Below are 13,552 nucleotides of genomic sequence, written 5' to 3'. Positions count from 1 at the left end.
GCAGATAAATAATAAAAATCAACGACGAAGCGTTATTAACGGATAGTCTTAATATTTTATCAATATTAAAACGTCTTATAATGCACGCTCTACCGACCATATAGAAGATGTTTAATTATTCCAAAATTTACATAATTGTTTGATATAATCTTCATTCAAGATTTTCGTTGTTAGACATTTTAGAAGTAGGTATCTTTTTTCGATTAATTGCGAATAAGCATTAATTGGCACTGTCTCAGACTAAACAAAAGGCTTCGAACTACTGATAGATATATTAAAATGTAATATTATTCAAATATCATCATGGTTCATTCGGAATTAATAGCTTCTAATAATAATCAACAAGCATAAAAATGAGTGTCTTAGAATCAATTTTCGTGCATATTCAATGGGGATTGTAAAAGATTTATTAAAAGTTGGATAATTAACAATGTCCCGAAAAAATCGAAAAAGAAGTTAACTTTAATAAAAAAATGATTGTTTCTGTTCCGTCTCACCGATTTTGGTTCAAGGTGAGCATAAACACGTCTTCAAGTGCCTGCACATCTTCAACTTGATTACACTCGCGTGCATTCGGGCACGAATGCCTGCACGATTCTTTGTTCTGTTCTTTTGTTAATATTAGAGAATAATAATAATACGAACGTTCGTCGACTCTTTCTTATTAATTTACGGAGGTGAAAATGGTTGTCCAAGATAACGTTTGTCAAGATAATTATACATACATTCATGTATTACATAGATATGTACATACACTGTATGAGCATGTCCTCCTCTTGTATTGGATTTTTCTAATATTACCGCATTAACCTACATACATTACGGAGGTCATTTCGATTTTCCATCTAAGAATCATATTCTCTTTGATAATTCAAAGTCTATACGAGACAAAAAGAGAATCTTCATTGCCACTTAATACAGAAAGTCTTTGTAAATTAAAACCATAAAGAAACAAATTCTATAACGTGATGAACACGCGTCATCACTCAAAAAGACATCAATAATAATGGATAAAATCTTTATCGTTGGGAACTGAATGATAATTCTCTCTTTGTTCATGCTAATGAGTCGTCTGATAATTATTATATTCTCTTGTTCTATCCAAAAAAACTCGACTATTTCCCTAACAAATGATGATCGCTCTATCGTTAGGAATGTTCAGTATGCCGTATCTTTTCAGTCCTATCGAATATCATATAAAGTTGTATTGCTGTAATTACTACAAATTTTCTTAATATTTTTCTTTTTCTAATAACAGATCTTGTATGTATATAATACATATAAGATATAATATAATACGAAGATATTAAAATATGAAAAATTGACGAGATTAGATTTATTAATGTCGATTTACGAAATTGTGAGAAGCACTTTGTAAGATCAACGTAATAATTTTCGACGTGATAATTTTCTCGAATGACAGGTTTCACCTTCCTTGGGTCGATTATTATATTATTAGTTTTCCCGATAGTTTGCTTACATGACTATGTAAACTTTTAAAGAAACGAAAATATGTAATGTAATGCTATAGCATTGATACTAAAATTTTATCAACGTTCAACGATCGATCTTATTGCTTAAATCTCGAAGAAATGTCCGCGGATTTAGTAAACTAGAAATGGATCAAAAGTACAAACGCTAAGTTATATATAATACTTATACTAAAAGTGTAATCTTTTGAGCCTTTGAAGATATAAAAAATTGATTTGTTATTCTGATCATTTCTGATGCAGCATTTATAAATAAGAAAATATATATCTGACGCAAAGAACCGTCGAATACTCAAGAAATGATCAATACGGATAAGGAATAGAGATGAAAAAAACAGCATAAGATAAATGCAAATAACAATTGTGATTACGCCGACAATTGATAGATGTTGCGTCGTGTTATCATGAAGATCAATGTGTAAAAAATCTCGTATTGCGACTAATTTTTAAGATATCATTTTTTGTTCATGTGATTCGTGTGAGTGTGCATGTTGTTTAAAACAATGACAAAAATTCTATGAATTGTTATTTATTTATTCACTTTATTTTTATCATATTATTTAATGTATGCAGGAAAGAGAAGTACAATCGTTGAACAGTCCGCAGAATAGTATAAGTTATATGGAACAAAAACCCAATGAAAAGATAATAAGAGAGAACGTCATCGTGTCACGTTTGTAGAATCGAACATTGAGACAATCAAAAATTGATCGTCATCACACATTACATTATGTTCCATTATGTATCATTTTTATTAATTTGAATATATGTATTTTTTATTTGGCCATCACAAAGGAGATTCACTCTTTTTTTTTTTTTTATTTTTTATATATATATAAAAGTAAATACGTATTCTTTAGATTATCTTACATTTAGAGGCTTTAATTGCAACATTAAGAGTTTTATGATACAATCTTTAGGCATTGATTATATACAAGCGATAAATTTATTGTCGTAGAATCTTGTCGTTTTCAGGTAAAGATGTTCAATACAGCTGTACAAAAGCTGCGATTTTTATATAAGCCTTACGCCTTGGCCATAGTCTCGGTCGGATACGTACTCGGCGAGTTGGGACATTACGTGATCGGTAAGAATTTTCTCCATTCCTCTCATTTTTTTTCTCTCTTGATGCTCGAACAAATTTAATTGCCTTCGGTTAATCCAATCGAATCGTTTTTCATGTTACATAAATACATTCTATTCTTTCGAAGGTGTTACGAGTAAGGCGACCGCTGAAGATTTACACTATGGCGACATATCCTGCCAATTGAATTCGAGTACTCTTTCACTCATCGAACTCCCGATTAGATGCGAACAGGCACAGAACGAGACTTAGTAAGTGAGATTTACAAAAAATTTATAGAGTAATTATCACAAGTATGTATGTATATGTATAACTCTATTTATATCTAACCTTATAATCATATATAACTAAACATACATTTATAACGACATTGCGTATTAGTCATCTAAAACAGAAAGTGTGAATGTTTTGTTTATTTTTGATGACAGAAAAAAATTTCCCAAGGAGGAATATGATTCGAAGAAGCTGATATATAATGATGGTAAAAATTTTTACACAAAGATTGATTTTTTTCGTTTTGCATAAGTTGTAAAGCAGATCAAGATAAAGTCAAAACGTTTTAAATTTCTTCTATTGTGATCACTGTGAATAAAAATATCTAAAATTTATCGTTACGGAAGATTTACTTAAGAAGATAAGTATTAAAAATATTCAGTCTTTCTGATTTTATATCCTAATAATAATGTACTTTTGTATCTATAATATAAATTAAAATTTCAATAGATTTCTTTAAAAAATATTATAATATTATTTTTATACATTATATGTCATACAAATATCTGAATGTCATACATATATCATACATTTTCTTCCTTGCTTTTTTCATCTTCCAAGATGCATTATAAAATTGAGAACTATAAACTTGTTGAATTCTTGACTTGATAAAATCAAGAATGTTATTATGATATAAAATTAAGAACAATTGAATATTTTTAAGAAACAATGCTGTAAGTATAATAGATTTGTTGCATCGATATATCTTGGAATATTAATAATATTTTTGTTTACAGTGATTATAACAAGAAAAATTTAGGATATTTTGAATTTGCCTATATCGGCTTTAATACTTTCATATAAGAAAAAATCAAGTTATATGTATATTTAAAAAAAATATATATATAAAATATATTATAAACATTTATAATTTTTGCTTGTATTAAAAGTATAAATTAAAGATTCAACAAATGCATAAATGAAATTATTGGTTACGTAATTTGTTCAACTTATATCTGTTTATTTACTACGTTGGTGGTTTATAATGAACACGCATACAATCTGTTCGATTAAAACGTGTTTAGCTTAATTCATAGACAAATTTATATTAAATTTTAAAATGTACTTGGAATTAAAATTCAACTAATCAATAATAAGTTTAGTAATCAATAGTATTTATAATCAACAAAGACATCTTTGAGATACACTTTGTAACAGTGTACTCATACAATAAGAATTTCCAAATGTAATGAATCTATCGTATTTTTTATGTTACGATGAATATTTATTATATTACGATGGGAATTATAATCCAGCGATTATAATCCCTTTTGAAGCAATTCCAATTGATTGATTACAAATTTCTCTTTTCACTTAGTACAGACTCTGCTTCGATGTTCTAAGATCTAATCTTCATTTATCTCAATAAACTACTATAATGTTAAACAGATGGTAACAAGGACCTTTTATATATTTCCTACAATCTCTAGAACAAAAATGAAATTTGGATTCTTTTTTCTCAGATTGGTGGAAATAGCACAAATTTTTTTACTTAAGGATATATGTATTGAGAATCTTAAAAAAATCATCTAGAAATATTGAAACACTAAATATGGTCATTGACAAAAGAGAAATTTTTTTGGAGATGTTTGGCATTCAAGCTGAAATGATCCATTTAAAATCATAAACTAAAACGGTTTATTCAAATTAACACGAAAGATGATTTTTAAATCAATTTTTAAAATCGATTTTTTTTTTACAAAATGGTGACAAATTGAAACTCAAATATGAAAAATTGATTTAAGAAAGTAAGATCATCAACGACTTTTAAATATTTTTGAGCATATTTTGCGTAAATTTGGAAAGGTGTTCTATCAAGGGGTTTTCCATATTTACCGACTTCAAAAACAGTGTTTTAAGTATAGTACTATTGCTTTTAAGTGAAGATTTTTAACTATATATCTAGTTATTAATTCCGAGACCATATAGACCCTCAGTAATAATTACAGCTTCATGGAAAGAGTATTGTTGATGTCTATGAGAAATTATTTCTTTATATGTCGCGTCCTAAGTTCGAATTTCAACTGAATCGATGCGAGCTTGATCTTGGTACTCGCAATATGCAATGTAATTTAAGTATTTAATGAATGCATCAGCAGCAAATATGCAGCAGCATTTTGTTGAAAGTGCATATAATAATATTTGCAGTAATATTTCATAATCGATGTACTATTGTTCTGGACATTCGGAATCATTCGCGTATATCACATATTTTTACAAAATATCACTAATGCGGGTTTTTTGTGCGCGTAACGCCGAATGCTCATATGTTCGAACGCATATTACTCAGAATTCTATAATTTTGTCAATTTTATAAATTTCAATGTGTAATTTTCAGGATATATTCTTGACATTTTAAAACTTTAGAAAATACAAAAACAATTTCTAAATAGATATAGTCCCTTAAGATTTACAAAGAAATGTACTTTCAAAACCCAATGCATATGTGGCACTGATGATGCTTTTCGAAATGATATAACTTAGATAATGTTGTTCGCTAATCTGTGTTACTATGCTTATGATATATATACCTGTTTGCAAATATTGTCATGTCTGATTGTGTATTTATTGGTTGTAAATGTTAGACATCCACTGGTGATATGCCCTATTGTTTCTAGTATTATATGACAACTTTTGCATCTGTCATTCATTATTATATTGTCTCGAAATATACGTTTTCTTTTTTGATTTAATCATTCTGACATGGATGGCGATCGTAAGCCCTTTTTTATTTGTAGCTGTCTCTACAAATATTTGTCCCTATATTAGCCATTGATTTAAGACATTTACATTTATGTGTTCTTGTTTTAATTATCTTATGTGTTCTTCAAGTAATTCTTTTTACTTCCATAGTTGTATTTTGTTGGTATTTATAATTATGTTTTTTTCTGATTTATATTAATGATTGTGTAATTTTAATGGTATTAGCGCATGATCTATTTCGATGATGAACTAGTGTAGTGAGTTATTTTGTCCGTTATAGAAATATTTTCTTAGATTACTTATTTGTTGATAGTGCGATGTTATTATATCTACGTAGCTTCTTCCTCTTGTTATCTTGATAGTATAAATATTTTTAATGCTAACTTTTTATAGTATAATTGGTATTTTGTTACAGTGGTTCTGATTAATCTGTTTAATGCGACGAATTCTATATCTGTCCATTTGATTATTTTAAAAGAGTATGTAAGTAGTAGTATTACATATATATTTACTACTTTTACAATGTTCAGAACAATAAGTTGTTTTTTGTAAATTCGTTTTAATTTTTTCTTAAATTTATTTTATGTCTGTTGTTATTTGATTTTGACTGATTATTAGTGTTTGATGTATTTCAATATATTTTATTTCATTATATCCTTTATGTTTTTGTACTGGGCTTCATATTATTGAATATGTTTTGCATTTATTAAGTCCGATTGTCATTTTATTATCTGTACTAAAAATCTATACAAATTTCGAATCCACGAAAAAATCGAATATAAATTATTATGGTAATTGTTAATTGATACTTGAATATAATTTGATGCCATTCATGTAGAATAGATGATTTAAATTTTTCTATTGATTGTTTGTTTGTATAATTATAAATTCATATTTATTACTGTTTAAGAGATATGATAATAGATTAACTGCATTAAGCAAAAAAGATTTCTTAAAAAATTCTTAAAAAATTCTTTTGATTTGAATTTTGTTGCTTTGTATACTGTTCTTTTCCGCTTGAATGCTCAATGTTGATTTGATAATTGTTGACAATACATGGATTACTATACACTTATTCTGTATATTTGAAAATTTGTATTTACCATGTATGTAATACGCTATCAAATGCCTTTTAATAATTCTTTTATTTTTGCGAGATTAACTATTACTTGGTCTTATAATAATTAGTTGTTCCTTACATCTCTTGCTTGATTTTCTATATTCTTTTTGTTTTTCTGCAATGATATAGTTTTGTGTTAAATATTTTCCATTTTGTTAATTATTACTGCAGTTAGTATTTTGTACATTGTAGGAAGACAGATTATTGGTTGATAGTTCGCTGGTTTTTTTTATTTTAGGAACGTTAGTCCTAATGTAAGGAAGTTTGACGTGTCTTGCATATTTAGTATTTTCAGGCATTAATTAAATAGTTGTGTTAAATTTTCATATGTGGCAAAGAAATCCTTGTACTAGCAGTTTTATATATTGTTTATTAATGGTATTTTCCATTTGTGTATTTTTTATTGCTTCTGTTTTATTTATCTTATTTGTTTGTGTTGTTTACATATTTACATATTCCTTATTTCGTGCTGTATCATTGTGGTTTTTTTATTGCGTTTTTCTTCTTTTTACCAAATATTGGATCAGTATTTTTCTATTTCATTTATTGAGGATATTTTTGTTATGTTAATATTATTATTGATAAGCTATTATAAAACTATTTTTGATCGTTTTGGCAAGTTACATTATGTTTTTGTCTATTTCTACTTTTTTTTATATCTTTCTAACATATTCGACCGTGTTTAATATTACTGTTCCTTATAATTGTGTGTGAATATATGTGAGTATAACTATGCTACATATTTTTAGGATAAGTTTTTGAATATATCTATGTATGCCCGAGTTTAGCCGAAACTATCTTAGATGTTGTATAAATAATCTGGTTGTTGTATCTATGGTTGAAATTATGAATAATAATATGAAATTTGTTTTTATTTCCATATTTTGTCTTTTGCTAGCGGTGTATATACAATAGTATTTATATATATATTTTTCATATTTTGATGTTATCTAACGGAATAGTTATGTCTATGATGTATGTAATCTTCTATATTCCGTCTTTAAAATTATATTTGATCTATTGTATAATATAATTTTATCTGTATTGTATTGTTATATCCCAGAATAATTTGTATTCTTTGCTCTTAAATACTATATTGAATGTATATTTGTTGCCTAGTACATTATCCTTATATAGTTTACATTTGTTTTCTATTGCTTAGTGTATTATTTTTGCAGCATTATTGTGCCTCTCGATATATTTTATTCCTACCAGTAATTTATATCCTCCTGTATTCATTGTTTCGTAAATATGTAGTATTTTCTGCATCGATCATTTACTATTGTTTTATTCTTAATGATGCGTTTCTATAGTTCAAAATAGCTATTATTTACTTTTGTATTACCATAATAAAGCCTTATTGGTCCAATTATCTTTCTTCATTTTTAGTTTGTCTTCGGCTGTTTGTGTATCAGTTACGGTATTGCAATTTTTGCTAAATTTAAGGGTATGTAATTTTTATCTGCACTGCTTATTTCCTTATGCAGTTAGGTCTGTTTGCTATGAAAGTATTTTCTTAACATTTTTATTTTATTTATATATAATTTGGGTATATTTATGTTTAATATGATTCTTTCCTTGCATGCATACGGGAGGTTTTCTGTGTTTTATTAATTCTGCTTTGGTTATTGTTTCTGAGTTCTGTAGTATTAGTTTCTGACTATTTCATGATGCCGAATAAATATGTCAAAGTTAGTATTACAAATACTAACTCTTTATAGCTTTAATATTTTTTATAGCTTTAAATAGTTTTTTAAAGTGTAGTTTTGACTTTATTAGAAGTTTTAGGCAGTTTTTATATGTATTTTTCAGTCATTCTTTGATCTATTTATAATTTAGTTCACTGTTTAATTATAATTTCACTGTTTAATATTTCTATTTTTTTCTTCTTGCCATTTTCATCTTTTTATATGTACTACTTCGCATTTATTAATTTTAAATTCTTTTTTTATATCTTTACTAATTGTTTTCGTTATCTTCAGCAATTTTGTTTAATTGTGTTTTTGCATTTGCATAGATTTTTATGTTGTCTATGTACAACAAATGATTTATTTTATGATTACTTTATCTTTGATATTGAATACGTATGTAGTTTTATTTAGTAATTTCGATGCAAGGTTGACACTTATGTAAAACCATAGTGTGCTCAATGAATTTCCTTGGAAGATTCCTTTATTAATTTTAATTTTTTCTATTTGCATATTTTCTTTTTCAGTTTTTAAATGTATGATTGTTTTAACCATGCCTTTCATGTTCATGACAGTGGCAAGAAATTTACGAATGATTCAGTATATTTTATAAATTTATAATGTTTTTATGAATCAATTGTGAGGAATTATGTCAAATGCTTTTTTATCATTAATGTATGCAATGTGGAAGTTTTTCAGTTCTTTTGTCATTTGCTTTATTATAATGTTATTATTAATTATGCTTTACGTCCTTGTCTATGTTTTTTGCATTCTTTCTGCTCTTCTATAAATATATTATTTCTTGCAAAATAGATAGACAGTCATGTAATTGGTCTTTAATTAGCCACGTCTTATGTGTTTATTTTTTGACTTGATGTATGCTATTCCTTCTGAACATTTTTTTTGCACTTTTATTATTTTATTTATACGGACGGTGAGATATTTATATACATTGTTTGTACCAGTAATTTTGTATAAAATCTGTTTTGGACGATTTCCAATTATCTGTATTTTTTACTGTTCTATAAAGTTCTTCTGTGATGAAATATTCCTCTCGTTCTTTCATGTTTTTGACATTTTCCTTTTTTGGTAGAATTCATTGAATGTTGGGATCCATTGTGTTGTATTCTATGTTCCATGTATTTTCCCAAAATTCTGTAATTTATTTTTTGGAGAGTGATATTATTGTCCTTTCTTATGTAATAATTAGTTTCTTCTGGTATCATTTTTCATTTGTTTAAAAGAACATGTTTTTATTCTTTCTGTCACTGGATTTTTTATATCTTTTGAAGTGTGTTAAATAGACTGCTAATTATTGTTTATATATATCTAATATTTCTGATGTTGTTTGTTTATTTTGCCATGTGATTTGTTTAATGTGCCTTAATTTTTTGATTTTATTTTCTATTCTAATTTGCCATTTTTATTATTATTTTGTTTTTTCATGAAATTCAGCTTGGTTTTTAAAAAATATATAGTGAACTTTTTTAGTCAAGCTGCACTTCTTAGCTATTATAATGGGGGTAGTGTCAATGAAAAATTTTCAAATCAAAGTGAGTAGATGTTAAAATTACTGATTTTTGTATTACCATGTATATATCCGGATGTATATCTATTAGCTTCTTATGTAATGATTTTGATATAATTCCACTGGTTAAAGAATAATTAATACTATTGTAACTTTTTATACTTTCCATTATTTCTTGATCTTTTCTGCTAGTGATATGTATTTCTGTATTTTTTTGTACTTTCGTCTTTTTTCTGTGTACTACTTTTCTAAATTTTATGAATTTGCTATAGATATTTCTATGAATTTGTCTTTTGTGTATGATTGTGATATCTGGCCAATTACATTTTATTGTTTTATCGGTGTTTATATCTCAGTTCCAATATAGTCTTGTATATTAAATTTTTAGTATGTATAAAGGTGTGTATTTATATATTGGAATGTGTGTCTTTATAAGTTTGTGTTTAAGTACTAGCTCGTGATATATATATTTGGCTACGTTGTTGTGTTTAATTGTATAGTTTCTTGTCAGGTATACTCCTATCATAAGACCTATAATTTCTGGCTGTTCGTTATATTTCCTCCATTTATCTGTTTGAATTTTGTAGTCTTTTATTATGTATTTAGAGTAATTTCTGGTGTTTATTAGCTTGTATTGATATCATAAATCTATCCTTTTCAGCAAATATGTTTTCTTTCTTTAACTATCTATTAGATGCCTTGGTGTTTATGTATTCCTTTGTGATTTGATATATATGTTTGCCATTTTATTTTTATATCTTTCTTCATTTATATTGTTATTTATAAATTTGTCGATTATATTATAGTTATGGTGGTTGAAATGTAGTAATGTTGCTGTGATATTTAGTTTGTACATCTCCATTTTATAATGCCAAATAAGTAATTAAATATAGATATATTATATGCATTAATCACTTTTGTTTTGTTTCGTATAGAAAGTTCGGTTTTTACAATTTTTTCTATTCAATTTTTATATTTGATTTTTAATGTGTTTTTTTAAAACTCAATTTTACATTATATTATAAATTATATAATTATATAGATTATATTACAAAGATATTTATAATATTCATTTATTATTATCATTATTATTATTATTATTATTATTATTCGTAATCTAAGTTACTCAGCTAAGCTTTGAACAAAATTAGAGGTATATATTTCACTAAATTTTGTTTCGCAGCTGTCAATCTTTAGAACTGAATGGTTCTTCTTATTGCGAATGGAACTACAGCGGTCTCGGCTTAGACTACCAAATCTTAGCAGGGCCAAGTTTCATTGCCGTCTTTACAATAGTTGGAGTCATTTTAGGCATCGCTGCCGATCGATTCAATAGGTAAATACTTTGTTTCAGTCATAAAATTAAAAAGTCTTTCTCTTTCTGTAAATAAATTATAAAAGCAATCAAATTATAAATTATAAAAGCAAATAAAGACAATTGGATTCATTGTCAGGGTCCGACTCTTAGCAATATGCACGCTGGTATTTAGTTTGGCGATCGTTTTAATGGGAGCAGTGAAAGAATATTGGCATCTCGTTGTCCTTCGGATGGTTCTTGCTGCTGGGTAAGTTTTACCTATTTATTTACAAGATCTCACTTCACATCATTGATCTATAAATTTGTCTAATCGCGTTCCCATGATACTTTAAGATTCACAGACAAATTAAATTCACGTTGAGTTGTAAGATCTGTTTTATCATTTGAGATAAACCCTTTTGACATTGCAGCGCGTATTCATAACATTTAGTACTTATCATCTTGCCAAGCGTTACTTAAGAAATTAAATTCGTATTTATAATTCGTGTTCGTTAAGCGTCTCATAGAACTCAAATACATAGATAGATTATTTGTATTTTAATGACTGAACAAACAGCGAGGCAGGATGCAATCCACTAGCAACCGGTCTCATTTCCGATTGGTTTCCTGAGGAACAGCGTGGTCTCGTCATGTCCATTTTCAATTGGGGTATTTATGGCGGTTATGGCATTGCCTTTCCGGTTGGCCGATACGTTCCAGCTTTAAATGCTTGGGATCTAGTAAGTGCTTACATACATAGATATAGACGCGTATGTTTAGTTAAAAGATGAAATAAACCAAGCATAATGTATAATATTTAATTACTTATCACAAACTTTTTAGGGATGGAGAGTCTGCTACTACGGAGCTGGAATAGTCGGCATCATTATCGCAATTCTTACCGGTCTGACTTTAACTGAACCGGAAAGGAAGACCATTGGCGAAGAAAACGATAAGATCAAAGAAAAAAAGATCTCGATTTGGAAAGTGATATTACAGCCACGAATAATACTCCTTTGTCTCGCTGCCAGCATCAGACATTGCGGTAAAGAGTAATAATTAAATTTCATCGAATCCATGAGTCTTCTTTTTTATTCTTTCAAATACGATTTTATGTCTTACGAAATATTTTGAAAACAAAATGGTAATAAAAAGGAGTTTTCCTTTTCCAGGTGGCATGTGTTTTGCATACAATTGTGATCTTTATTATCGCGATTATTTTCCGGATCACGATCTCGGCTGGTGGCTCTTTGCGGTGACCATTGTCATCGGCAGCATCGGCGTCGTCGTTGGAGGTGTGGTCAGTGATAAATTTGTCGCGAAAATGGGAATCAGATCACGTGTGGCAGTTTTGGCCATCAGCCAGTTAATAGCGACACCGCCAGCTTTTGGATCAGTCTACTTCGAACCACGTTGGGCTATGTTATCCCTCGGGTTTTCATATTTCTTTGGTAAAATCATTTTCTTATCTTTCCTCAAATTATGAATCGTATTTTGCTCTATTTCTATCACTCGTCGACTTTTAAGAATATTAAATTACAGTACATTTAAACATTAATGTTTATTTCAGCGGAGATGTGGTTCGGTATCGTTTTTGCAATAGTAGTAGAGATCGTTCCGTTGAACTTAAGATCTACGACTATAGGTGTTTTTCTGTTCGTAATGAACAATATTGGTGGTAATTTACCGATACTCGTTGAACCAACCAGGTTAGCTATCGGCTTTCGGGAATCCCTCTACATTTTCTACGCTGGTTTCTACGGCATAAGTACGTATGATTTATGAAATTTCGATACAAACATAAATGCAAAGAAAAAAGAAGAAAATTATTACCGATTCTTATCTAATGTGTATCTTATTTATTAGGTTCAATCATGTTTCTTCTGACGATGTTTCTAATGGATGGACCGGTAAAACAAACGAAGAACATCGAAGATCAAACTAGATACGACAATAGCACATTCGTCAACGATGAAGACCAACACGTTTCTTCGACAATAGAACTTCCTCGATTATCCATTCGACCGCCATACTATGAGAACTCGCAATTATGATCATGGTAAATTAACGATAAGATAAGTATTAAAAATGAGCACCTCATTTAAAGGAAAACGAAGAACTATTAGTAGTTACTCTTGCATTTATTTTTGAAGAAATTAAATTATACGCGTATCAAAGTACATCACGTACGTAATTATGTAATCTCCAAAATCTTCAAAGTCAAGACGGTACTTTTAACATCAAGAACAAAACTGATACCGATACTATAATTAAACAAAGACTTGTGCTTTAAGACAAATCAAACCGTGATGTATAAAATGAAAAAATAAAGGGAAGTATTTCTTTGAAGAATGAACGAACCTCGCTTT

The 13,552-nt window shown here is 28.1% G+C and overlaps 1 protein-coding gene across 5 annotated transcripts in view; it reads left to right on the top strand.

Moving 5' to 3' along the window:
- The window catches only part of LOC124946622 (probable glucarate transporter), a 19,978-nt gene extending 6,439 nt beyond the window's left edge, over positions 1-13,539 (top strand). For 3 of the 5 annotated variants that reach the window (XM_047487523.1, XM_047487526.1, XM_047487521.1), the window contains exons 2-10: positions 2,449-2,577; positions 2,702-2,825; positions 11,070-11,222; positions 11,341-11,451; positions 11,761-11,923; positions 12,027-12,228; positions 12,356-12,634; positions 12,754-12,951; positions 13,050-13,539. In XM_047487523.1, the coding sequence (XP_047343479.1) occupies positions 2,449-2,577; positions 2,702-2,825; positions 11,070-11,222; positions 11,341-11,451; positions 11,761-11,923; positions 12,027-12,228; positions 12,356-12,634; positions 12,754-12,951; positions 13,050-13,237 (1,547 nt within the window). In that variant the 3' untranslated portion in view covers positions 13,238-13,539. The remainder of the gene's footprint in view (positions 1-2,448; positions 2,578-2,701; positions 2,826-11,069; positions 11,223-11,340; positions 11,452-11,760; positions 11,924-12,026; positions 12,229-12,355; positions 12,635-12,753; positions 12,952-13,049) is intronic. The other 2 variants (XM_047487524.1, XM_047487525.1) reach the window with 1 other exon arrangement.
- Positions 13,540-13,552: the final 13 nt, after the last annotated feature.

The sequence above is a fragment of the Vespa velutina genome, chromosome 2 (genome assembly GCF_912470025.1).
Source record: "Vespa velutina chromosome 2, iVesVel2.1, whole genome shotgun sequence".
Classification (NCBI taxonomy): Eukaryota; Metazoa; Arthropoda; class Insecta; order Hymenoptera; family Vespidae; genus Vespa; species Vespa velutina.
Note: the sequence above shows the minus strand (reverse complement) of the source record. Positions and strands in the feature narration are given on the sequence as shown.